The following is a 27,742-nucleotide window of genomic DNA, read 5'->3' as shown; positions in this document are numbered from 1 at the left end:
ACATTGTGAAATGACCAACGCAATATCTATTAATATTCATCACCTTACATAGCTACAAAAAATGTTTTTTGTGATTAGAAAATTTAAGATCTACTCTCTCAGCAGCTTTCAAATATGCAATACAGTATAATTAGCTATAGTGATGCTGTATATTACATCTCCATGACTTATTTATTTTATAACTGGAAGACTGCACCTTTTGTCTCCCTTCACCCATTTCTACCCCTGCTTCACCTATCTCTGCCAACCACCAAGCTATTCTATATAGCTACAAACTTGGTTTTTTTAAATGTATGTTTATAATGTTGCTCACTGTATAAACATTTCATTTTCTGAGATTTAATTAGAGTAGTGGGCTGGGTGAAAAAGGTGAAGGGATTAAGAAATACAAATTGGCAGTTAAAAAATAGTCAAAGGAATATAAAGTAACAGCATAGGGAATATAGTCAATAATATTGCAATAACTATATAAAGTATTGGGGGTACTAAACTTATTGAAGGGATCACTTAGTAAGTCATATAAATGTCTCATCACTATGCAGTACACCTGAAATTAATATAATATTAAATGTTAACTGTAATTGAGATTTAAAAAAAATTTTATTTAAAAATTGTCTATTTGCCTCTCATATTAATCTGTATGGTTTTTTCGGGCAGCAACCAGTTCTATTTGTCATTTTACTTTAGTTTCTAACAGTGTCTGGCACCTAAGAGATGCCCTGCACAGTCTGTCAGAGTGTGAAAGGTAACTGACTGGCCCTGGATCTCATTGCCAGGAAGGTAGTAGCCATGATTCCAGAGCCTGTGCTGTTCCACACAACACCACACTGCCTATTTAGCCCCTGTCACCTCAAAAAGGGGTTAGGAAATGGCATTGACATTTGTATTAATATTTCTTTAGTAGTTTGAAAGATTCCTGAGGTGCATTGGACTTATAAATCAATCTTTGTTTAATGCTTCTGAGTGTGGGGCAATTGCCCTTATTGATGGGTGAGTTACTTTCAGTAATAACCGCGGTATAAATCTGTTGTGATCAGGTGCTCATCTATATTATTAAATCCTCACACATACTCTGTGATTTTGTGATCTTAAATTTGGGCATTTTATAACACACTGATCACATTTCCTAACAAATAGATCCAGTGAGTGTCAGACAGCAAAGCACAGCTCACACTCTTTGTCCCAGCCTTGCCATGGAGCCCTTGTGCAATTTTAATCAAATTATTTAACTTCTCTGTGCCTCAGTATTTTCATTTATAAAATGGAGGTGATTATTTATACCTTACTGAGTGGTTTAAAGATTAAAGTTTAAGTGTGATAATATACTGAGTGCCTGATGTGTGACAAGCACTAGATAAATGGTACCTTTATTCATTCATCTTGACAGCCTGAAATGATGAGCCAAGTGTATGAAGAGAAAGTTTGATTGGTAAAAATGTAGCCTCAGATTTGGTACTCAATATACAAAAAGACAACGTACAAGACATAGGAAATGTGGTTTATCAATAACATGTGGAGAAGACCTCGGAAGCCTAAGTGAGCTGCTGGCTCAGCAGTGTTACATGGCATCCGGAAAGGTTTCAAGGGTAGCGGCCAGGTCCACTCTGCTTTCTTTACCTTTAAAGCTTTGGGTTCAGCTTTGGGAGGGCAGGGGCTTCCTTCTCTTTCTGCATCAGCTTCATGAAAAGGCAGATGTGAACCATTTTTTAAATAGACAATTTTTTAAAGAAATTTTAGGCCCACAGAAAAATTAAGTGAAAAGCATGGAGATTTCTCTTATATCCCCCAATCCCACACATGCTGAACCAGTTTCTTAATCAAGAATAAAAGTATTCAGGCTCTGGCCAGTTGGCTCAGCAGTAGAGCATCGGCCTGGTGCATGGAAGTCCTGGGTTCAATTTCTGGTCAGGGCACACAGGAGAAGTGGCCCTCTGCTTCTCCACCCTTCCCCCTCTCCTTCCTCTCTCTGTCTCTCTTCCCCTCCTGCAGCCAAGGCTCCACTGGAGCAAAGGTAGCCCCAACACTGAGGATGGCTCCATGGCCACCACCTCAGGCACTAGAATGGCTCCAACAGCAACAGAGCATCGCCCCCTGGTAGGCAGGCCAGGTGGATCCTGGTCGGGCACATGCGGGAGTCTGTCTGACTGCCTCCCCACTTCTAACTTCGGAAAAATACAAAAAAAAAAAAAAAAGAATAAAAGCATTCATCTCTAAGCGATGATCCAATTTTACAGAACACTGGCTTTGTCTTGTCCCAACTCCAGTAGACATAATATCTGATAGGGAATAAAACATTAAAAATTTTATAAAGAAAACCTTATCCTGTTGAAATCTCAATGTGGCACCTGGACCTTCATATCTTCTACCCATCAGAAAGTTTATTTAATAAGCTATAATAATTATTAAAAATTTAAAACCCTTGACATTTATTATAAATGATGAGTATAATAACCTACAAATATATAAATCTGCTCCTCCTCTACCCCTTGAATCATAGCACTTAGATTCTTGGAGAAGTAACTAGTACTTTACAAGTTGAAAAGCATTGTATTCTGATATTCACTGAGTTTATCAGAATCAGCCCTATGACATTCTGATGGTGAGTGTGTGATGTGTTGAGATGTGTGCTGTTTCTCCACAATGTAAGCTCCATAGAGACGAAGATTTGGTTTGATCATCACTGTCTTTACTCCAATACAGATAACCCATACTTTGCTTGGGTATAAAATCACAAAAATATCAAGGTTGAAGGGGTCTTGAAGATCATTTGGTTCTGTCCAATCTCCAATCAGAAGTGATGATGAATTTTCTCCTCAGCATCCCAGCAATGTGCTTATCTGGTCTTTGCTTAACCACTAATCACCAAAGAAGGCAATTAAATTTTTATATAGCCTTAGTCCTTTGAAAGAAGGCTTATTAAATAGAATATCCTCCTTACAACTTTCATCCATGCTCATCGTTTACCCCTAGGGTCATAGGAGACATATCTAACATGATAACCTTTTAGAAATAATGACTTATTTCATCATGCCAGACTCTTCCACCTCCACTTTCTAACAAACACCACAGGCTAAATCTCAGTTCATGAACACTTTTCATATGGCATGGGCTCATGACTTCTCACTACTCTGATTATGTTTCTTTTAACCAGTGATTCTCTTAAGCTCTCACCATGCTCAAAAAAATAAAATAGAGAATTCAAGGAGAGTCTGACAGAGCAGAGTAGAGGAAAACTGTTTAGAAATACATGTGTATAATTTGATCCACTGAGCCAACCAGCCAGGGCAAGTGTACACACTTTTATAAATTAGATATGGCACTATGTTGAGGACTAGTTATTATTTATTATCCCTGAGTCACAAGATTACAGGTGATTTTTGTTTTCTTCTTCTTCCCCATACTTTCTATTTACCAGTTAAATTAATTTATAATAGGAAATAATAGCATACAAATCTGAGAAAACAAAATGTCTTTGTTTTGTAATTTGTTTTATTTCAGCACTCTATGAAACCTAACACATTGAAGGAAGATCCAACAAGGGACCTGAAACAGCTTCTGCAAGAGTTGAGAAGTATGATCAATGAAAAGCCAGCTGTGCCTCTGGGCAAGACGGAGGAAGACAGGAGAACTCCATCTCTGGGAGTCTCGTATGTGGCTGTGTAAGATCGAGCATACTCTAAAATGGGAAGGCTTCTCTCATCAGTGGTTTGCCATCAAGCTGTCTCTGTGATACTCTCTAGAACAGTGATTTTCAACTGATGTGCCACAGAATTTCTAAAAATCCCAGTACGTGACTAATTGTCAAGTTAAAAATGAAAACAGCTAACACAATAGCCACCCAATGTGAATGAATCAAAATTATATTTATTGGCCCTCGCCAGTTGGCTCAGTGATAGAGCATCACCCCGTGTGTAGAAGTCCCAGGTTTGATTCCTGGTCAGGGCACACCCCTCTCCCACCCACTCCCACTTCCACTCTCTCTCTCTCTTTCTCTTCCCCTCCTGCAGCCATGGCTCAAATGAGCAAAGTTGGCCCTGGGCACTGAGGATGGCTCCATGGCCTCTCCTCAGGCACTAAAATAGCTCAGTTGCTGAGCAACACAGCAGTGGCCCAGACAGGCGGAGCATTGCCTAGCTGGGGGCTTTCTGGGTATATCCCGGTCGGGGGCATGTGGGTATCTGTCTCTGCTTACCTGCCTCTCACTTAATAATAATAAAAAAATACCTACTTTTTTTTTCAGATCAGCAAAAAAACATATTTTTGTTGTGCCACAGAATTTTAGTATTAGTGTATGTGTGCCATGAGATGAAAAAATTTGAAAATTGCTGCTTTAGGAGGTTGAGGTTTAAATAACTTTGAAAAGTATCTGATGTTACTAGGCATAGCAGTATGAAAGTGGAGGAGATAAGCAAAAATAAAATAACTCAGCATCAAGAGAAAATAATACAGTTATTCTGTTCTGAAAGTAGTTAGGGCGAGGCATTACATAACCAAAGCTACATTTCACTATAAAGTTATAGTTCCCAACAGATTTCACATCCACAGTAATGGATAATCTGATTTGATTATCACAATTATTTGAGACAAGACAGGGCAGGACTTATTTATGCCATTTTACAAATGAGAAAAACACAAGTTTCAATAGATTGATTTACCTTCAGCCACATAGGTGAAGCTAGAACTAGAAGCTTGAGAACTACATACCTCTCCAGGTGTAAGCTAATAGGAAAGGCCTTGGTGATCCAGGTATTCTTGTCAATGACTTATATAAAATTAATAAAAGTTCAGATCCAAAAAGCATTCAACCAGTTTATAAGCCCTTTCTTATACATACCTGCAGAAATCAATATTTTTTCAAATAGTGTTTTAAATTTTTATTGGGTATTATTATTAGATTAACTTAAAGCATTTTAATATGCTAATACTATAGTTTTAGTATTATAATACTAATTGTATACTAACTGTTAGTATTATAACAACATTTTTGTAATATTCATTTTCTGGTTATATGACAAATATCTAAAAGTAATATTTTCTGAAATATTTATATATAAACAACCTCCAGTTTCTTAAGTGTTCAGTTAGTATATATTAACCGGAGGTTGCAAAATGTTAGCTGGCTTTGCCTAATTTACCTAACGTAACATTGTACACTCTGACTCACAGGTCAGAAACAGTCCATTGGCCACTTTAGCAAAGAACACTTACATGTGCAGAACACTGTTATTTTTATCATAAATCTTCAATATGCCTTCAAAGTCAGGGCAGGATTACTAAACTCATTTAATAGATGAATACATTAGGCACAGACTGAGTTGCTTCCTCCTATGAAGCAAAGAGGCAAAGCCAAAAGTTAAAGTGAGAGCCCCTGGCTCCTAGCACTTATTATTCCACAAGACTGCCATTATGGGCTTGAGCTATACTGGACTGTATTAAATATGAATCTATTTGGTCCCTGTCTTAAGAGAATTTATGTTAGTTGGCTGAAATTCTACAAATGGCCTTTTAACCAAAGCTTAACCTCTGTCTAAAGTTTTTAAGATTCAAGGAACAAAAATAACCTTTCTTTCATTTTTTTAAAAGATTTTATTTATTGATTTTAGAAAGAGGAGAGAGACAGAAAGTGGGAGAGGAGCAGGAAGCATCAAGTCACAGAATTTGCTTCTTGTATGTGCTTTGGCTTTCAGGCAAGCCCAGGGTTTCAAACTGGTGACCTCAGTATTCCATGTTGATGCTTATCGACTACACTGCCATGGGTCAGACCAAGAAAACATTTCTGAGTTAATGGACTTCAGGGGAAGCTCTTTGCAAAATTTGCTTGGAGGCCTAAAATCCACTATTGTGCTTTAAAAAAGAGTTAAATACATATGAGCAATTGATTATTCTAAAAATACATGGAATCTGGGAATTGCTCTTTGTATAATTAACTGAGAATTATACAGTGTGTCCGTAAAATGGTGCACTTTCTTTTTTTTTTTTTTAAAGGTTTTTTTTTTTTTAATTTTATTTATTAATTTTTAGAGAGGAGAGAGAGAGGGAGAGAGAGAAAGGGGGAGGAGCTGGAAGCATCAACTCCCATATGTGCCTTGACCAGGCAAGCCCGGGGTTTCAGACCGGCGACCTCAGCATTTCCAGGTTGATGCTTTATCCACTGCGCCACCACAGGTCAGGCAAATGGTGCACTTTTGACCAGTCACAGGAAAGCAACAAAAGACGATAGAAATGTGAAATCTGCACCAAATAAAAGGAAAACTCTCCCAGTGTCATACTATCCAGTGCAGTTCGATGTGGGCTCATGCACAGATTTTTTAGGGCTCCTTAGGTAGCTATCCCGTTTAGCCTCTACAGACTCGTCACTGACTGATGGCCTACCAGAACGGGGTTTCTCCACCAAACTGCCGGTTTCCTTCAACTGCTTATCCCACCGAGTAATGTTATTCCTATGTGGTGGCGCTTTGTTATAAACGTGCTGATATTCAAATTGCACTTTGGTCACGGATTCGAATTTAGCGAGCCACAGAACACACTGAACTTTCCTCTATACCGTCCACATCTCGACTGGCATGGTCGTGGGCTGCTCTGCTGTATATGCGGTGTTACGTCATCATCTGCGCATGCGCACATGCTGCCACTTCATCCTACAGAAACTGGGAGGATTTTCCTTTTATTTGGTGCAGATTTCACATTTCTATCATCCTTTGTTGCTTTCCTGTGACAGGTCAAAAGTGCACCATGACTTTACAGACCCACTGTATTTATATAGAGATGATAGAGTAAGAGATTGCATTAGTAAATCAAGCCTAAGATTAGAGAAATGCCATAGGTAAAAAGAATCTCAGATTCTGAATCTAAATAATTGTCCAAGAATTTTATGTGACTAGGTAATTTGAAAGTTTATTTGGATAGTTTACATGGGAATTGATGAGCATTTTGTGTGCATTGAAAAAGCTGTTCCATTGTTTAATTGAAACCAAAATATGATTTCAATGAATTGTACTGAAGTAATTTACTTTCTGTAAATTATTCAATAGGCTTTTTTTTCCCCCTGCTCTTTACCCATATGATGATATTTATATTCTGTGTCATACCAGAAACAGGAGACTTTTTCTACATTTACACGTATTTAAAATGGCTTACATCATTTTTGTGAGAAAGGTAGTCTTGAAGAAAATGATACCAGCCTCAATATAGGATAAGGACCTCACTGAAAGCAATCCTATTTCCATCGATAATTGAATAGCTGAATCTGTAAATGGAATCATAAAGAGAACATAAGGATATGACATCCAAAACCCCTAAACAAAGACAAAATCTGAGAAATGGCCTTGCCATAAAAGAAAAATTGGCTAATGTTAATTTGTTATTCATTTTAGACACAGAGGCCTTTGCTTGCTGATCTTCAGTGCTCCTCACTGTCTGCTGCATTAAGTACATGGTCCCTCGGGCTGACATTTCAGAACCTCCCTAACTTGTCACCAGCTTGCTTTACTCCTATGTTATGCTCTAATCTAGACCAGCTGCTCCTGATCCCCGTTTCTTTGTCTCCAAGCTTTTCTCCATACTATTTACTCCACCTGGAAGAGCCAGTGCCCCAGCCTCACTCTTTTGAATCTGCGTTTGTCTAAATGCAATGCTCAGAGGAACAATTCTGTTTTATCACTAAATTAAAATGTACATTGCATAGTTGTTCACCCCCATCCCTCTACCAACAGAAGCAACAACTCATTAAGGGACTCCACGGAAGGCAGCAAATCAAGTGAAACTCTCAGCAGGTAAGATGTGATCTTACAGCCCCGACTTTCAAAATATCATTAACTGAAGCCTGACCTGTGGTGGCGCAGTGAATAAAGCGTCGACCTGGAAATGCTGAGGTCGCCGGTTCAAAACCCTGGGCTTGCCTGGTCAAGGCACATATGGGAGTTGAAGCTTCCAGCTCCTCCCCCACTTCTCTCTCTCTGTCTCTCCTCTCTCTCTCTCTCTCTCTCTCTCTCTCTCTCTCTCTCTCTCTCTCCCTCTCCTCTCTAAAATGAATAAATAAAAAAAATAAAAAATAAATAAAAATTTTAAAAAGTATCATTAACTGAAGAGATCGTTAACTACCCATGATGTGCCACCCTCGTGCTAGGACTTTAGAACGGAACAGTGAGCAAGACAGACGCGGGCCCTGCCCTCAAGTGGCTTACAATCTAAGGTCTGTTTATTAACTGACTGCCTGGGGGAAAAGCTTACTTTTTTCTTTTCTATTTTCACCACCTATAAAAAATAGATATATCAGCACACTTTTTATATCATAAGAATGTGAAAATGAATTCTACCGTTTAAATTCCAGTGAGAAGACTATACTTTCAGGGGTCATTTCTATAGTTTGTAAATTCCAGTGAGGCAGGGGCTCAGTCAGCACAGTGTCTTCAGCACCAAGCCCTTGCCACATAGTAGCCACTCAGTAAATATATCTTTAGTGACTGAATTAAGTATTATAAACATTTTCTTACTGTTCCTGCTACTTGATCAATATACAGTGAACTTGAATCTTTCTGAATATATCTTTCTCTTAACCTAAAGAAAACAATATTTGATTTTATTTCTCACCTGGGTATGTAACACTACATTGTTCCTATTAATACTATCTGCAGCTCTCTACTGCATGTTTTTATTTTTCTATTTTCTAGCTGTTTTAAACTTACCACCTTAAGTCTACTTACTCTATAACGTAGGCACTATTATCCCCACGTACAGGCTAGTAATGAAGGCTCAGGTTACTAGCAACTTGCCAAGGTCATAGAGCATGTAAATAGTGGAGTCGGTATTTGAACTCAGGTCAAGCTGGCTCCTAAATTCTGGGAATCTAGACTGAGCTGTCAGAAAAAGAACCCAGTCCAAGGCCAGGGACACAGGGGGGCTGCTTCTCCAAGCTAAGGAAAGCTCTGCTGTAGTTCTCCCATGACTAGAAGACTACTTCCTTCAGCAGTGAGGTGCTTGTAAAGAAAGGAGAATGGTGAGAAAAAGATGGCCCCAGACCCACCTTTGTTCAAACAGGAAGAAGTAATTTTTTTAGTATTTAACCGAAGCTCTGAAAAGTATGATACATACTAGAAAATTAGAAATGCATTCCAATGCTCTGTACTTTGGCAAATTGGCCATTTTTCTAAACTCACAAATGAATGAGAAAAGAGTACCACAATTGCTGTTTTACCTCACTGTAAGTGCAGCACCTTTTTTTAAATCAACACCTTGTAGTAATGTTTCTTAATCTAGAAACTTCTGCAGGCATATAAATGAAATCAATATATTCCACATGCCCAGAACAGAATAAAAAAAGAAACAATAACTCTTGTGTTCATGCTTGAATTATTCTGAGAGCAACATCTCTCAGAAATTTTATGGAGAATTGACTTTTCTTATTCAGTTATGTTATTATAATTTAATGAGCAACATTATGCTTAAAGGAAGGTTTTCAATAAAGGCTTCGTAATATCTAGCTCCCTTTTTTTAATCTCTATATGAATGTTTCAGGTCATGAAACATAATGACCCAAAGATTATAGTGACCAAATAAATTAAGATGGCCATTCCACAAAACCCTTCCCCTCCAGCCCACTCTCCTGTTTTACAAGGTGGCAACCGCTTTCCCAGGGGACCTACACTTAAATCTGAGCATTACTTTTCATTCTTCTTTCTCCTTTGTCTCATTTCTCTGGTCACCAAATCTTACTCATTTTGACTCTAAAACAGTTCTCAAATCCATTTTCTTCTTGAAACCCCTCCCCCCTCGAACAACCTGTATTAATTTCCTATGGTTGCTGTAACAAAATTAGTCACATCAAACAATACAAATTCATCTGTCTTTACAGTTCTGGAGGACGGAAGTCTTTTTTTTCTTCTTCTTCTTCTTCTTTTATTCCAAGTGAGAGGAGGGGAGATAGAGAGACAGATTCCCGCATACACCACAACCAGGATCCACCTGGCAACCCCCACCTGGGGCCAATGCTCTGCCCATCTAAGGCCATGCTGGCAACCAAGCTAATTTTAGCACCTGGGAGGCTCCATGGAGCCATCCGCAGCACCCAGGACCAATGCACTTGAACCGATCAAGCCATGGCTGTGGGAGGACAAGAGACAGGATAGGTCGTGGGGTGGAGAAGAAGATGGTTGCTTCTCCTGTGTGCCCTGACTGGGAATTGAATCCAAGACATCCACATGCCAGGCTAACACTCTACCATTGAGCCAACCAGCCAGGGCCTAGAGGCCTAAAGTCTTAAATCAAGTCCAGTGAAGTCAAGATATAGTCAGGGCCACACGCCCTCTAGAAGCTCTTAGGACTAATTCATTTTCTTAACTTTTCCAGCTTTTAGAGCTTTCTTTCTTTCTCTGGTTTGTGGTTCTTTTATCCATATTCACAACCCACAGCATAGCCTCCTCAAATTTTTCTGCTGAGATTCTCATGTCATCTTCTCTCTTCATGAAATCTGCTCCTGCCTCCCTCTTAGAAAAACACTTAGGACAGCATTTAGGGCCCAACCACATAATCCAAAATTCTTGATGTAATCACATCTGCAAACTTCTTTTGCCATATAAAGTAACATTTGTATCTATTGCACAGTCCTTAAACCTTCAAAGTTTCCCCTTTGCGACCTGCAGCAAGAACAAGCTCTTTGCTCTGCTAATTCAGATTATACACAATATAGCCATGACCTTCCTTTCCAAGACTTTTCTCCTAGTATAGCTATTCTCAAATTTCTGGGTCTCAGGACCCCTTTGCCCTCAAAATACCACAGAGGATTCCAAAGAGTTTTTGTTTATCTAGGTCATTTCTACTATGTCATAAATAATAAAATTTAATTTTAGGCATTTTTAAAGTTTAAGACAATAATATTTATTTGTTTGTTTATTTTTTAAAATAACAAAATGTATTACATGTGTAAAATAGCTATATTTTCAACCGAAAGATCACTGAGATAGTATTGTTTTACAATTTAATGCATGGCTTAATAAAAAAAAGCTGGATTCTTATGTCTGCATCTGCATTTAATCTGTTGTGATATCAGACATCATGGTACCTCTGGGAAACGCCACTGTACACTTGTGAGAGACTGAGAGTTACTAAATATCTTAGTATTACAGTGAAGAGTCCTGATCTCACAAACCCCCTGCAAGAACCACTTGAGAACTGCTGCCATAACATTCCCATACTGAGAACCATGTGGCTTTTTCTACTTACTGATTTAAATCGGTCTGATAGTTTTGTAAAGTGATGCTACTATCGCTAAAAGAGGTTTCTTTTTTAAAAATTTTTTTTATATAAGTCATTAAGATTTCATCTCTTAGAATCCATGAGAGAAATAATTGGGTTTTATAGCTGCTAATACACAAAAATGAATTTTCTAGCTAAGATTATATATTACATTTTCATTTTGGCACCAAATGCATAAAGATAATACTTCAGCCCTACCTTGTAGGGGATTTTAGGACTTCTGCCGTTTAGGGTTAGGAGTGCCACCTTGAGTGTGTATTGTAAGCCATCGCTTTTGCCTGCGTTAGCTCACGTCAGAACATACACATCAGTGCGGTGTTTCTGAAACACAGTGTCTGCATGACTGTTCTTGTGCTTCCAGAGGGCCGGTCATCTTACACACGGGAGAGCTGGAGGACCCCTCGAGCTGCTTCACGTTCCCATCCACAGGTGAGTTCTCAACAGAAGCACTGAGACGGGGCCTGCTCCACACCCTACAGCGGCTTCCTATTTTCGTGAGAATAAAAGCTCACGCTGTTACGATCACCTACAGGTCCCTGTTAATTCTCTGGTCTCGTTCCTGCTGTTCCCCTTCCACTCACTCTGCTTCACCCGTCCTTGAATTGCTCTTGAACACTCCAGGCAGCCCCTATATCAGAGCCTTTCCACCCACTGTCCCCTCGACATTGCTGACCCCCTAACCTCCTACAAAGCCTTTGCTCACATGTCACTTTCCCAGTGAGACTGTCACAATCTTATTTAAAAACTGTAACCCTCCCACTCTGCTAGTACCCCTTTTTCTTTTTTAAATTACACATCTTTTGTTTACTATGTATCTTACCAATTTATGTATTTCCTTGTGTACCCCCTCCGGCTAGACAAAAGCTGCACCAGGGCAGATGTCTTTGAGCGTCTGGTGGCCTGATCTATCCCCGGCACTTAGACCCTTCCTGGCACATTGCAAATGCTCAACAAATACTCATAGAGTCGATGAAAGGAAGAGGAGAAGAATTGAGACAAGATGGTCCTCCATACAATTGCCAAAGACTTGTAGACAAAAATGTTCTCTATAAAAACAATGATGTCAGGGAAGAGAGTGAAAGATAACAGAACCTACTGAAAAGCAAAATGGCATAACTCAGACAAAAATGTAAAAGAAAAAAATGTTGCAAAAGAAAGCCTTATAAAATTTTTTTTCAAGCCTGACCAGGCGGTGGCGCAGTGGATAGAGCATTGGACTGGGATGCAGAGGACCCAGGTTCGAGACCCCGAGATCGCCAGATTGAGTACGGGCTCATCTGGTTTGAGCAAAAAGCCCACCAGCTTGAACCCAAGGTCGCTGGCTCCAGCAAGGGGTTACTCGGTCTTCTGAAGGCCCACGGTCAAGGCACATATGAGAAAGCAATCAATGAACAACTAAGGTGTTGCAATGCGCAATGAAAAACTAATGATTGATGCTTCTCATCTCTCTCCATTCCTGTCTGTCTGTCCTTGTCTATCTCTCTCTCTCTCTGGAAAAAAAATTTTTTTTTCCCATAGGATAAGCATGGCTGGAATCATAGAATCATACTCATGGACATGATGGACGCCCTAGAGAAAATTGCACAAAAAGAATATTTAACACTAAGAAAGATTTTTAAAACATAATTATAGGGGCCTGACCTGTGGTGGCACAGTGGGTAAAGTGTCAACCTGGAAATGCTGAGGTTACCGGTTCAAAATCCTGGGCTTGCCTGGTCAAGGCACATATGGGAGTTGATGCTTCCTGCTCCTCCCCCTTTCTCTCTCTCTCTCTCTCTCTCTCTCCCCTCTCTATAATGAATAAATAAAATCTTAAAAAAAACATAATTATAGAAAATATGTTTGATTTGAAAAGTAAGGGTAATTTAATAGACACATAATCAACAAAAATGTAGCTATAAAGCTGGACAGCAATAATATAAATAGGGGAAATTGAGATATGAGGTGAACAGGGTCGGCGAAAAATAAGTTTAAATTTTCTCTTCTTTTATAAAGAGGTATGGATATGAATATATGATCAAAATATAATATTAAATAAATACAAACTCTTAATTTTTAAATATTTGTGAGAAATCTTTTAAGAACTAATAATATTTGAAGAAAGGAGCATTTATTTGAAATTTAGCAATTCCTCCACTTATATATTTTTATTGTTGTTCTATGCAAGAGAATACGAAATGTATCCTTGCATTAATAGATTAATAAAAATGGGTGCTTTTACTTTTTCTTATACATTATGAATACCTTAGAATGTTACCTCCATTCACTATCCTTCCAACTTATATACAATTGTCACATAGTTTAATTATAAATGTAAATACCACACTGGATAATTTGTGTTGTCCTGTACAGTTAATATTTATTTAAATATATCCACAACATTTTTACTTTGTCTTCTATCTGCTCTGATTTCACTTATGCCTTAATGTTTCTTTTAATGTAAGTCTGCTGGGGACATAATTTCTCAGTTTCTGTTTTTCTGAACTTGTCTTTATTTTTATGCTCAGTTTTGAAGAATATTTTCTGCCGAGTATAGAATTCTAGGGTTGACATTTCCCTTCACTTTGAAAATATTCCATTGTTTTCTGGCTTCCACTGTTCCTACTAAGAAATCACTTCCAAGTTTAATTGTTGTTCATTTAAATGCAATTTGTCTCTTTTGCCCTTCTGGCAGCGTTAAGATTGTTTTTGTCTTTGGTTTGCCTCGTTTGTTTTTTAGTAGATTTTATTGCTATGTCCAGGTATGATTTTCTTTCCATCAGAAGAACCTGTATGGGCTGTGCAATGATGCTCTTTGAGTCTGTGGTAGTCTATGCCTCCACTGTCCGGACCTTGTGGGTCCATATCTAGTATCTGAATTTTTCTCTTTGTTTTCCACCATATCGTTTTGTCTCCTCATATGCCTAGTTATTTTTATTGTCTATTGCCTAGTTATTTTTATTGTCTAACAGACATATGAAAAATTATACAGATGGTATGAGGTTTAGAATGAGGTCACCTTCCTCAGGAGAGCATTTGTGCTCACCTGTGGTAGACAGGTAAGAACACCGACAATCCCAGACTAGCTGAATACCATTAGGAATTAAAAGGTTTGAAGCTGGACCTCTCGGCCCCAAGGGCAGGTCTTGCTCTGTATATCTTTATTTCTGAGACCCAGCCCCTTTCTGTGCAGTCCTTTTAGTCCCACCCCAGAGCCTCAGGTATTTGCTAGAGCATCCTTTCTCCCTCTGCCCATCATTGGAAACATTTTTCTCATGAAAGTTTGACTTTAGAGCGATGTAGTGTACTATTTTTAATTCAATCTCTGCTTTTACTTTTGTTCTTGCAAAATTTTAGTAAGTCCATCTGTGAAAAATTCAGCTACTCGTTCATTCCAATCTTCTCCAGAGAAGTCTCCAGTTCAATCACTCCTAACTAGTTCGGCTGAAGATTCAATAGGTTCCACGTCTCCGTATAGATCCACCAAGCCTGTTCACTCACCTGGTTCTGATAAAGGTAAGAATGATCTAATACCATTGATGAGATTAATTGATTTTCCTGCTCTGGTAAATTGAAAGTTCCTTTCTATAATCAGAATAAGATTTTACATGTTCTTATATGCAAGTTCTAATAGCTAGCTGTGTAGCTTAAGTGGGTCTGATTTAAATAGAATACCTATTGTATACACATACCCCTTAATAAATATACATAGATATTATATATAAATATTATCTCTTTCTCTGTCATGAATAATAAATTTTTTCCCTATTTATTGTAAAATTTTGGGTCTGCTCTTAAATGTTCTGACCTTTCTTATTTACGTTCTTTAAAATGGTTCTCTTCCGTCTCTGCCTTTGTGAATGCAAGTATCTATCTCACAAACTTATCAAAATGCTCTTTTTTTTTTTTAAACAGAGACAGAGAGAGAGTCAGAGAGAGGGATAGATAGGGACAGACAGACAGGAACGGAGAGAGATGAGAAGCATCAATAATCATTTTTTTGTTGCGACACCTTAGTTGTTCATTGATTGCTTTCTCATATGTGCCTTGACTACGGGCCTTCAGCAGACCGAGTAACCCCTTGCTCGAGTCAGCGACCTTGGGTCCAAACTGGTGAGCTTTGCTCACACCAGATGAGCCTGTGCTCAAGCTGGCAACCTCGGGGTCTCGAACCTGGGTCCGTTCACATCCCAGTTCGACACTTTATCCACTGCACCACCACCTGGTCAGGCAAATTGCTCTCATTTTTTAAAATTCTAAGTTTTTATTTTTTTGCTAAGACCAGTGAGGGAAAAATGTTTGATTTAGAATAAGTGCCTGATAAATAAGTGGATGTTAACTAAATAGATGTTAAATTGAACTTGAAATGTTTGTTATATAAGGCAGTGACTCAGACAGCCCCAGCACTCTAGGATGTCATTCCCTTTGATAAGGGCTAAACTAGGCAAGTAGCTGCATCAGAGACTAAGACCAAAATTATAATAAAATCTTGAGATTTCCAATCAAGTATTTTTAGACGTTGACAAAACTCAGCTTACTTATTAGAGAATAGCTTGGATATGTCTAGCCCCTCCTCAGTTCCTACTGCTATATTTATTCTCAGCTCACTGTGGCCATGTCAGCATCCCTCTTCTGTCTCATAACACTGTCCTCATTCAGGTGACAGCAACTACAATTTGCACTTGGCCTCATACATCTTCAAGAATGTTGCCAGAATCAGTATTAAATCTTGCTCTTCCAAACCCTAAGTTCATACAACTCTAAAGTTTGGTATAAAAAGCTGCCATTTATAATGCAAAATATATCATTAAACTTAAAAGTATTCCTCTCACTCATACCATTTAATGCTGTGTAGTTAAATAAGAGTCTATCTTGGCTCAGCGGTAGAGTGTTGGCCTGGCGTGCAGGGGACCAGGGTTCGATTCCCGGCCAGGGTACATAGGAGAAGCGCCCATTTGCTTCTCCACCCCTCCTCCTTCCTCTCTGTCTCTCTCTTCCCCTCCCGCAGCCAAGGTTCCATTGGAGCAAAGATGGCCCGGGCGCTGGGGATGGCTCCTTGGCCTCTGCCCCAGGCGCTAGAGTGGCTCTGGTCGCGGCAGAGCGACGCCCCAGAGGGGCAGAGCGTCGCCCCTGGTGGGCGTGCCAGGTGGATCCCGGTCGGGCGCATGCGGGAGTCTGTCTGATTGTCTCTCCCCATTTCCAGCTTCAGAAAAATACAAAAAAAAAAAAAAAAAAAAAAGAGTCTATCAGATTGGTTTGAAACAAAATAAAATAAGCTAGTGTTACAATATTTAGATAAGACACTTTCATTACTTTAAAATAGTGTTTTGAGGTTTTCATTATTTTAAAGGAAAGGTTGTTTAACCTATAATTGGAAGATTTCTAAATACACATTAAACAGACTTTTACTATCACATCTAAGCAATTTTCTAATAGCTTCACAGTCTCAGCCAATAGAAACCACAGGAAAGACATGCAGGAAGCTTCAGAACAGACTGGAAAGCTTGCAAACGCTGGTAGAAGATTTACAGATGAAGAACCAAGGTACAGTGCACATCTGGCAGGTCCTCCTTGCTTAAAAGAATACTCTCCTTCCCTTCAGGCTAAGCCTCCTATCTATTGACCCACTGCAGAGGATCTTGAATAAGTAACCTTAGTCAAAATACAAGGGTCTTAACCATGACTAACCCCTGGAGTAGCCCTGTTCTACTGCAGATAAGCATTTGTAAGGCAGGAGCCAGGATACAACTGCAGTCAATAGCCAGAGAACAAAATAACAGTGTTTAGCCTTACATGGGATTTTAATTAGCCTGGGTTCTGAGACTATGCTGCATAATCAATTACTGAATAAGAAGATGAACTGGTTATAAATATACTAAAGCTATTTAGATGAGAAATTATTATATTCTGCAGACAATAGGCAACTTTTAGGCTTAAGTTCTAAGTGGATGTTCCCATGGATATGGGAGAAAATGGGTTTGTTCCCAGGGGGTTGGGACGGATATGACATTTTATGCTTTTCTGATATAAATGTATGTATTCTGGAGCCTTTTCTCAGAGGGAAATTAATTTTGGAATATACACTTTATTCCATCTTTCCAGTTCTAGAGAAATAAGTTTCAGATGAAGGATAATAAATATTTCTCTAAGAACAAATTCTTATAAAATAAATTTAGTCTTATTAATAATAATAGTTGCTATTAGCATTTACTGAACATTTACCAGCTCTTTGTCAGGTCCTATTCTCAGAACTTTATAGAAGTTTCTCCATGTGAGCCTTACCACACCGGGAGGTGGGCACTAATGTTATGTCATTTGAAAAGGAGACACTGCAGATAAGATCACAATCAGTCAATAAATTCTAAGTCACTTGAATGGTAGAGCTGGGGCTTGATCTTGAATTTCTAACTCCAAAATCCAAATATTTTACTATATGAAATTGTTATTAAAGAAAATTCCAAATTCCTTACTATAATTCCAGGTCCCTGTGTATATCAGGAAAAATCTTCAATTTTAAGTTTAATCTTCAATTTTAAGACTTTATCTCCCTTTATACACTTCTGAGTTGTTCAAATTATTTACAATTAATGTGTATTACTTCTATAGTAATAATAATAATAATTATTGTGCTCATTTACAATAGCTGAAAGAATGAAGATTTATCCTTAGTTCTATTCCATAACATGTCTTTTAAAAATACGCTACCTTGCAGTTTTTAAGAACTTCTTGAGCTAAGAATGTATGTATTCTACAGTGACAAGCTGGATTTTTTAAAAGCACAAAATAGAGCCTGACCAGGCGGTGGCACAGTGGATAGAGCATCAGACTGGGACGCAGAGGACCCAGGTTTGAAAACCCCAATGTCGCCAGCTTGAGCATGGGCTCATCCGGCTTGAGTACGTGGCTTGAGCCCAAGGTTGCTGGCTTGAGCAAGGGGTCACTCACTCTGCTGGAGCCCCCCGTGAAGGCACATATGAGAAAGCAATCACTGAACAACTAAGGAGCTACAACAAAGAACTGATGCTTCTCATCTCTCTACCTTCCTATCTCTCTGTCCCTGTCTGTCCCTCTCTCTGTCTCTGTCACACAAAAAAAGCATAAAATAGAATTAAAGCCTCAGTAAATGTTGCTATTTTAACTTTTTTCTGTCAACACTTTCAGCAATGTCTTCCATGATCAGAAATCAAGAAAAGCGGATACAGAAAGTGAAAGGCCAGGAAAAATTGTTACTAAAATGACACATTGCTTGCCTATTCTTTAAAGAGAGATGATGCCCAATTAATTGTGGTGTTACTATAATTAGTGCCCTGTGAACTTTTTCTTTTTATGTGAAAGTTTAATAAAAGATATACCCTGTCCTATAGACTCTATTTTGAAATAAACTATTCTTGAATGCCCTTCCAGTAAAGCTTCAAGCTAGATGTGAAAGTATTTATAACTTATATGGTATTAATTCATGCTAGTGTGTTGGAATAACTATTTGTTTTTAATTATTTTTACTGGTGCTAAGGCAATGGTTCTTTTCAATTTAAAAAACAACTTTGCCCTGGAAGTGAAAGATGAGATGTACTGCCCAGATGAGGACAAACTCCACCATCCTGCCAGGGACTCCCTTGTGACCCTGAGCTCACTGTCCTGTCAATATCAGTGAGTGTTATCAGATAACAAAATATTGGGTCTCCTAATCAAAACTTTTGAAAAAGTTTCTCTTTCACACATCAATTGCTATTTAAAAAAGAAAGAAAATACATGTTACTTTTCAGTCAGTGGGTCGCTTCCACAGATTGAATAGATTCAGTCTGCCTTAATTAGATTTTAATAAATTAAGGAGTTTTGTATGTGGAGTGTTTCCCAACACCAATAACCAGTTCTCTGTGGCCTCCCGCTGGATGTCCTGCGAGTCAATTCAGTTTTGACACTATGTGGAGTTAATATCGGATTCTACAGACTTAAGGGCTGAATCTCACACGACTGCCCCTCCTTCAGATGCCAGTTGAAAGTCCCAGATCTCCTGTATTTTTTGACTGACAGGTTATAAACTGGGGGCTCCTTCAACTTTCTTCTGAGTTCCAGTAATTTGCTAGAATGGATCACAAAACTAGGAAAGTGCTTCAGCTACTATTACTGGTTTATTCTAAAGGAACAACTCAGGAACAGCCAAAGGTAGGAGATGCACAGGACAAGGTATGGGGTTCTGGTGCATGACACCTCCATGCCCTCAGGGTGCGCCATCCTGTCAGTAACACGATGTGCTCACCAACCCCCAAGCTCATTGCATTTCCTTACAAGCATGAGCCGCTTCACAGCAGGGATATGTTCTGAGAAATGGGTTGTGAGGCAATTTTGTTGTTGTGTGAACATCAGAGTTCATTCACACATACCTAGAAGGTATATATAGCCTACTACACACCTAGGTTATATGTATAGCCTATTGCTCCTAGGCTACAAGCATAGACAGTATGTTACTGTTCCAAATACTATAGGCAGTTATAACACAACGGTAAGTACTTATATATCTAAATATAGAAAAGTTATAGCAAAAATACAAAAAATACAATATAAAAGATAAAAAATGGTATAAAAAATACAATATAAAAGATAAAAATGGTGCTATATAGAGCACTTATCATGAATGGAGCTTGCAGGACTGGAAGCTGCTCTGGGTGGGTCAGTGGGTGTGTGGTGAGTGAATGTGAAGGCCGAGGACACTACTGGACACTACTGTAGACTTCATAAATACTGGACACTTAGACTACCCTACAGTTATAAAACAACATGAGATTAAATCAAACCCAATAGAAGATGATGCAGTCAAGAGATCTGGTAAACACAAGATGAGACTGTTGCTAGGGTAACATACCTTTTTTTAGAAGTAGAAAGAATTCTCTCTAAAGTGATGATAATAAGAAATGTAGTGAATACATTAGCCAGTAAGATAGTCATTTATTATCATTATCAAATATTATGCATTATATATAATTGTACGTGCTATACTTTTATCTGACTGGCAGTCCCGTAGGTTGGTCTACAGCAGCATCACCATAAACATGCGAGCCATGGTACCACGTTAGGGTGGCTACCTCCCACCTCACTAGGTGATAGAAATTATTCAGCTCCATTATAATCTAATTCTGTCCATTGGTCTATTGTTGGCCAAATAATCTTTACTGGGCACTTTACTGTTTTTAAACAGTAAAAATTTAAAAACTGTCAAGAGTTTTTAGAGCTTAATCTCCTGTCCCCTACACATTTCCAGAAAATGGTGGGTGGGGCTGAAACTTCCAAACCTCTAATCACCAGGTCTTTCTGGTCACCTCAAGGCTCTATTGAGACACCACCATAAATAACCTCATTAGCATAAACTCAGATGTGATCTAAAAAGCCTCATTATGAATAACAAAAAGATACTCCCATCCCCCAAGAAATTCCAAGGGTTTAAGGCACAAATTCCCAGGAAACTGGGACAAAGACCAAATATATTTATTACGCCATATTATACCACATATGTGAACAAAACAAGATGAGACAAGAACGTGCACAAAAATGTTTCAGTTGTGCCAGAGACAATAGGGTCAATGTGGCAGAGGGCTGTCTGTCCAAAAAAGTCTGGCTATCCCTGGCACAGATGTCACTGAGAAACTGCTGTTTCCCAACCCCACCTCCCCTCTACCCAATGCCATGCAAACAGAGCAATATGAGGCACTGTCTGGCCAAAGTTTGAGTAATCATTTGTGGTTTTCCCTCACTTCATTTCCCCTTGCTTGGGCTTGTTACAGAGGACAGTGAGGTCCTAGGGGATTATAGGACAGAAGACCCTGGGTGACAATCTCTGCAAGAGCTGCCCTCCTGCCAGGAAAACCCACTGCTGACTGGTTAGTAAGAAATGAGCTTCTTACATGGATAGTGTCTGTGACAGCAGCAGGTGTCAGCCTTGGCCAGTACAGGGCTAACAAAAATCCTCATGTTAGCACTCTAGGTACATCCAATCCTAAATAACCACTTGTTAAGTATGAAATTTAGTATTATAGGTATCTCTTTAATCAAATGGATTTACTGAAAGATTTTTCTTTCATCAGGTAATTATAAAATGTTTAATAACAGAATTCTAAAGATTTTTATTTTACCTGATAGAAATGCTTGGTCATTCTGGGCAGTAACAGTAAATGCCTTTGGAAACCTCACTAGTAGGATATTAAATTCATTATGAAGTATACACCAATTTAACATAAAAATGCTATGAGCCAAAAAGTATCAAACACAGTTCTTTTAAGTACTTTCTAACACTATCTTTAGTAGGGTTTAAGCTTTTCTCTGTAGACATCTTTCACCAAAATTAAACAATGTTTGCCTGACCGGGAGGTGGCACAGTGGATGGAAACTTGGCCTGGCATGCAAAGGACCCAGGTTTGAAACCTCGAGGTCACCGGCTTGAGCACAGGCTCATTAGCTTGAGCGCAGGTCACCAGCTTGAGCGTGGGATAACAGACATGACGCTATGGTTGCTGGCTTGAACCCAAAGGTCGCTGGCTTGAGCAAGGAGGTCCCTGGCTCAGCTGGAGCCGCCAGTCAAGGCACATGTGAGAAAACAAATAATAAACAACTAAGGTACCACAATAAAGAATTGATGCTTCTCATCTCTCTCCCTTCCTGTTTGTCTCTATCTGTCCCTGTCTGTCCCTCTCTCTGTCTCTGTGTCTCTCAATTAAAAAAATTAAACAATGTTTCATCAAAATATGTTAGGCCCTGGCCAGTTGGCTCAGCGGTAGAGCGTCGGCCTGGCGGGCGGGGGACCCGGGTTCGATCCCCGGCCAGGGCACATAGGAGAAGCGCCCATTTGCTTCTCCACTCCCCACCCCCTCCTTCCTCTCTGTCTCTCTCTTCCCCTCCCGCAGCCAAGGCTCCATTGGAGCAAAGATGGCCCGGGCGCTGGGGATGGCTCCTTGGCCTCTGCCCCAGGCGCTAGAGTGGCTCTGGTCGCAACACAGCGACGTTCCGGAGGGGCAGAGCATCGCCCCCTGGTGGGCAGAGCATCCCCCCTGGTGGGCGTGCAGGGTGGATCCTGGTCGGGCGCATGCGGGAGTCTGACTGTTTTCTGTCTGTTATTAATGGAGGAAAATGTTAGTACTTTCTTTTACATCTAAGTTATCATGGCACCAAGATTTAGACAAATAATCCAGGCATTCAATAAAGATATTAAAACTCAGGTTTTATTTTTTCAGTTATAATGGTGAAGTTTAAGTGTTTATTTCTTCTCAGAGCAAAGATGTACTTCTCTGTCACTGTCCTGTTCCAGTTTGGTTACCCAAGATGCTACTGGCCTGAAGGAAGGGGGAGAGGGTGAAATGACCGCGTGGGACAGCCGGCTGCGAGTCCCTGCGGTGGGCAGAGAGGGCGCTATAGTGACGCCAGGAGTAAATGAGGGTGTGTCCCTCTCTGCAGTCAGGTGGACCTCCCTGTACTCCTGGCCTTCTAAGAGCTAACATTCAGACCACCTGGCTCAGCCCAAGCCTCACCCCATTCCTGTTCCCTTTCTCTGTGGGCTAGCTCTCCTGATAGACCCAGATCCGGCCCCCTGTTTCTACACTAGCCTTCCATCACAAGACAAAGACATACTTGCTACCTTCAAACCACACCAGGCAGGTAAAAATCAAGGCAAAAACACTGGGAAGTCTCATAGCCTTTCTAATCACATGTAGTAACCAGATATTTTCTGGTCACAGTTCCATACGGTGTTAACTATTTTTAAACATAAAGTGTACATGTAGTAGAGAAAATGTTTCTCCGGCTGCACCATGAGGAAACCAGCTCTGTTTGAATGCAGCTTGTTTCACCCCCTTGGTTTAAGGTTCACCCAAAGGCTCAAGCTTGGACCCTGTGCGACTGGTTAGCTTTTGTGTTCTGTGACCAGGCCACAACTGCATCTTATCTCAGCCAAGTCACTCTCCAAGAGGACCAAGCCCTAAAGTACTGATTTATCTGCATAAATCCATCCATCAATGCCACAGAAAAAGTCCATGCTCACTGGAAGCATTATCTATCTATTATAGCTACATATATTTCTGCACATTAGATGAAAATCACTAGCAAATCTGAAACAATTCAGTTAAACTTGAGAGTTATACTTTCTTTTAAATTAAGTGTGCTCTACAACCTCAACCTCATCCACATTCTACAGGCAGCTTCTTCAATACTTTACAAACTGAATCATTGAATCCCCCAGCTCTTGTGAACAAATTTATCCTCGTGGCCAATTTCTAGGAATCTATTGCTGCATTCTTCCCAGCGAGTTACTGCTCCATTCTCTACCACCACAAACTTCCATTCCACCACGCTATATGCTGGCAGGGAGACAGAACGAGACCAAAACCCATCCTTGCTACCCTGGAGTGGGATGTAAGTCTTCCATCTCCCAAGTCTGTCATGGTCTCCAGTTACTGCAATGTACTGCACACCAGTGCTTGTGATATAATGGACCTGGAACCTGACATTAACTTGCTGAGACTCTGAAGTCATAGCGCCGACCCTTTTTGGTTTAACATCTATTTCCTGACCTCTGGTTTCCACAAGAGTGTTTCTGCCATTGTCCATTCCCTGTTTTGGGCTTAATGTTGGAGCCTCAAGACTGTCACCCAAACCAATATCTCCCCAAGATGAGTGCCTGGACACCATCTCCCAGTCCTCCTGGTCGGCCGAGTCCTGCCTGTCCAAGTGTGCAAAGCTCACTTCTTCTTTAGCGCTGTCCGTGAGCAGGTTGTTAGAAGGCAACTTCACAAAACATGGAGCTGCTTTAGCAGGTGTCTCTTGTCCCTTTTGGAATCCCCATTCTCCTACATGAGATTCATGGCTTTCATTTCTTGAAGCTTCAAGGTAACCCCTAGAATAACCAGTTGCAGATGTAGCTAGAGATTCTGTGTCCGGAAACCGTCCAAAAGGAACACGCTGTCTTGAATTGTCACAGTCACCATCTTCTCCAGGACTCTGTTGTCTCCGTGCTGTATCCTGTACATTACCAGGGCCTCTGGGCTCTGAAACCAATCCGCCATCGCTTTCTTGAAGATGCTCTATAAAAACCAGAATATAACAGGCAGTTCTCATGAGAAAAAAAGTAAGCTGGGCTGAGAAAATAGGTTTAGTCATTGAAGACTTTACCACTCATCTATTTGCAGTTCACAAAGTCCACCTCTATTAAAATTAAGTACTTAAGTACCTAGTTCAGACACTGAGCCAATGCTGTGTGCTAAGAGTATCTATGTATATCCAACAATAAAAGGTACACCAGGCCTGACCAGGCAGTGGTACAGTGGCTAGAGCATCGCACTGGGACACAGAGGACCGAGGTTTGAAGCTCCAAGATCACTGGCTTGAGCCCAAAGGTTGCCTGTTTGAAGCCCAAGGTCACTGGCTTGAGCCCAGGGTCACTGGCTTGAGTAAAGGGTCACTTGCTCTGCTGTAGCCCCCACTCCCACCCCCGTCAAGGTACATATGAGAAAGCAATCAATGAAAAACTAAGGTGTTGCAATGAAGAATTGGTGCTTCTCATCTCTCTCCCTGTCTGTCCCTATCTGTTCCTCTCTCTGTCTCTAACACACACACACACACACACACACACACACAAAAGGCACACCCAGGAGTCTCAATGAAGTGCCAACTTATAGAAGCAGAAATGTAGCCTGTCATGGTCCTCAACTTCCACATTCCAGGTCATAGTGGCATGTGACCAAGTCAAATTGTTCGGCTCCTATCGTCAAAAAATGCTGTACAGCCTGCAGGGCAAGGGCTCGGTGGCTACCCTACAAACCAGCAGAGTACACCTGTGCTCTAAGGAGCTGCGGGCAGCCCAGGGCTCTGCCCTCCCGGAAGCGGGCAGATCAGCAGCAGCTGTCTCTCTGGGAGAACACAAAGGGCAGCATTGCATCACTGGGCAGTGCTGGGCAGCGCTGGGGATGCACGTGTCAGAAGATGGCTGGTTTCTCCTTGCCAAGCCTATGCGTGTTGGGAAGCTCTTCAACAAACCATTGACTTTTTACATCTCCTCCCCCTGTACACGTTTTTAAATGTTCTTAAAAGCACATAATCCAAACCCTATCTAAAGACTCGATTTTCTTCTTGCTCACCTTGCTGATAGGCCAAACTGCTCCCTACAATACCAAAGTCATGCAGTCATCACAGATGGATTTTCTGGGGGGTAGGGTGGGGTTTTTTGTTTTGTTTTTGGGAAGCGGTCTTTGATTTTCTCTTCAATGGTGGGGTTGGAAGGGAGATGGGAGCAAATATTACTCTGTATTCCCTCAATCTTTCAACCTAAAATTTAAGGTCAAATAAAGAAAACTGAGCTCTCTGCTCATCCCAAACCGATGGCAGGAAAGGCACAGGGGCAGATTTCAACTAGCTACACAGGAACAGCATTCCACCAAAAGTTCACAGATGTCATTTTCACCCTGAGGCTGGATTCATGAAAGCTTGCCCCGGGCGGGGGAGGGGCTCTAGGTTTTCTGCCAGTGATCCTACTTCGCCTAGCACGCCCTCTCTAACATGTGTAGGTTTAGGCCTAGTTGTCAATTCTACTCATCGGAGCTGGGTTCCCTGTTAAGTACCCTGCAAAGTGCGTCCTTTCCCCAGGGGTTGGCCAACCCTGCGCTGTCGCGGTGAGCATGAGGGAGGGCCCACCGCTCTGAAACAGCGGCCAGCGTGCAGCCCCATGGCTACAGCAGAGCCCTTCAAGGCCAGAGACCGACCTGAACCTTGCCTTCCTGATAGGAGCATCCAGATAACGGGAGGCGCCCACTCCTCCGGTATTCCTAAACCCAGGTTTCCCACGGGGTGAGGGATGGCAGGACACGAGTCTATAATTGAGACTGGGAAAGTATCACTGCTCGGTCAGAGGTCGAAGAGGGTTTGCAGGGGCCCCTCACACTTCGGCACTACCGCAGCTGCCTGCACTGCACCCCCACTTGAGGGGTAAGGGTAGGTCCTTGGGGGCGGGCGCTGGGGGCAGAGACAGGCGCGGCGCCGCCCTCAGACGGACCGCCAGGACGGCCCTGGGGCCTCGGTAGAGGGCGAGAAACCTGTCCGGCGCGTGCGCACCAGCTTGGGAACTACTGGGCGTCGGGAGGGTCCTACCTCGGGTAGGAAAGTTAGTCTCTGGAAAGGAGCCTCTAGGAAAGCTCCCGGCGGGCATTTTCCTCCCTCTGTGAAGGTCAAAGCCCCCCTGGAAGATCTGCCCTGGGGACGCTGAGAGGAAGAATACCTGGTTTGGTGCCCAGCTGCCGCCTGGAAGGTGCCGGGCTCAGTCCACCGGCGCCACTCTGATCGCCTTCCGCAGCTGCAGCCTTCCCAGGAGCGGCGTCCTTCTGCTCCGCGTCTCCCTTCTTTCCCTTGGCCTGCAAAAGCCAGATCAGAAGCGCTCCAGCCAGACCCCCTCCGACCAGCAGGGCGGACCAGACGGCGCCCATGGCTGAGAGGCCACAGCTGCAGGGGATGACGGCGGCAGGGAGGGCGGGGTGAGGGGGCCTCAGCACCGAAGGCAGAGCCACACCTACTTCGCCCGCTCCAGCCTTTTACGGTCCCTGTGGGCCGGTGCTCCCGCGCGGAGCTCAACCCTCCGCGACTAAAATTCAACTTTCCCAGCCCCGCCCCGGGGCTGCAGCCCCAGGCTCCGGCCGAGTGACTTGTTCCATTAACAACGATTTCCATTTCCTACTCGGCCAGTCTCAGGGTTGAATGCACGCGGTGCCCCATTCCACGTGTGTTTCGCACGCGTAAAGAACCCAAGTGCGCACAGCTACCACGCGCAAAACCGGTCCAGCTCTACCACCTTTCCTCCTCACTCTACTGCGGGCTGGGTAGCCCTGCGGCCAACAGCCCTCCTCCCCAGGGACACACGCCCAGCAGCGCGGCTAGCTGGAGGTGGGAGGTTCCCGGAATTTAGACACAGGGAGGCCTCCGTGCGTCCGTGACACGCGGGACTGAGGCTCCCGCTGGAGTGCTGGCTCGGTCTGGCGGGTGGAGGGAGCCGGGAGCACTATGGTTGTAGTGGAGGGGAAACCCGGAGTCCACCACCGGGTAGGGGAGCTTAGCCTGCCCATGGGGCTGACAGCCAGCCATCGATAAATGCCAGTCCTTTCAACCACTTGCAGTCGATGCTTCTTCCTCGACCTCTTTTTGGGGTGTGTGATTGTTGCAAAATGCACACCCTCCAGTGTAAACTGGATGTTGCCCAGGGACAAGCTCCTTCAGGTGGGCTTATTAATAGAAATAGAAACCCTCTTTGTTGAGCGCTGTGTGCCAGCTATATAACCTTTGCATTTGATTTGATCCTCACAAACACCACCCTGTGAACTAACAATTATAGACATTTCTTTTGTTAAAAAAATCAAAGTTAAACCTAGTAAATTTGAAGATTTAATTGGCTTTATGTGTGATTTGTGTGTGTGTGTGTGGGGGGGGTGTTTGTTTTTATGTGAGAAGAGGGGAGATAGACCCCCGTATGCGCCCCCATCGGGATCCACTTGGC

At 41.6% G+C, this 27,742-nt stretch overlaps 2 protein-coding genes across 3 annotated transcripts in view; one reads left to right on the top strand and one right to left on the bottom strand.

The window, feature by feature from the left end:
• The window catches only part of CCDC158 (coiled-coil domain containing 158), a 75,896-nt gene extending 57,399 nt beyond the window's left edge, over window positions 1-18,497 (top strand). The window contains exons 17-23 of one of the 2 annotated variants that reach the window (XM_066385324.1): window positions 3,499-3,647; window positions 6,764-6,823; window positions 7,713-7,772; window positions 11,612-11,679; window positions 14,587-14,745; window positions 16,666-16,773; window positions 18,391-18,497. In XM_066385324.1, coding sequence (XP_066241421.1) covers window positions 3,499-3,647; window positions 6,764-6,823; window positions 7,713-7,772; window positions 11,612-11,679; window positions 14,587-14,745; window positions 16,666-16,773; window positions 18,391-18,467 — 681 coding nt within the window. In that variant the 3' untranslated portion in view covers window positions 18,468-18,497. Of the gene's footprint in view, window positions 1-3,498; window positions 3,660-6,763; window positions 6,824-7,712; window positions 7,773-11,611; window positions 11,680-14,586; window positions 14,746-16,665; window positions 16,774-18,390 lie in introns of both variants that reach the window. The other variant, XM_066385323.1, reaches the window with a different exon arrangement.
• A 3,917-nt stretch (window positions 18,498-22,414) lies between these two features.
• STBD1 (starch binding domain 1) lies at window positions 22,415-27,446 on the bottom strand. The gene is made up of 2 exons (XM_066385938.1): window positions 26,477-27,446; window positions 22,415-24,290 (listed from the first exon to the last, which is right to left on the bottom strand). Exons 1-2 carry the CDS (start codon window positions 26,679-26,681, stop codon window positions 23,434-23,436), a joined length of 1,062 nt encoding a protein of 353 aa, XP_066242035.1. The 5' UTR covers window positions 26,682-27,446; the 3' UTR covers window positions 22,415-23,433.
• Between the last annotated feature and the right edge of the window lie 296 nt (window positions 27,447-27,742).

Source organism: Saccopteryx leptura, chromosome 5 (assembly GCF_036850995.1).
Source record: "Saccopteryx leptura isolate mSacLep1 chromosome 5, mSacLep1_pri_phased_curated, whole genome shotgun sequence".
NCBI classification, from domain to species: Eukaryota; Metazoa; Chordata; class Mammalia; order Chiroptera; family Emballonuridae; genus Saccopteryx; species Saccopteryx leptura.
Note: the sequence above shows the minus strand (reverse complement) of the source record. Positions and strands in the feature narration are given on the sequence as shown.

Bases quoted from the DNA above. Each gene is read 5' to 3' on its own strand.
- STBD1 (XM_066385938.1), bottom strand. From the start codon at position 26,681: ATGGGCGCCGTCTGGTCCGCCCTGCTGGTCGGAGGGGGTCTGGCTGGA. The intron at 24,291-26,476 runs GTATTCTTCCTC...TGGTTTTTATAG, and splicing joins GCAGCTGGGCACCAAACCAG to AGCATCTTCAAGAAAGCGAT.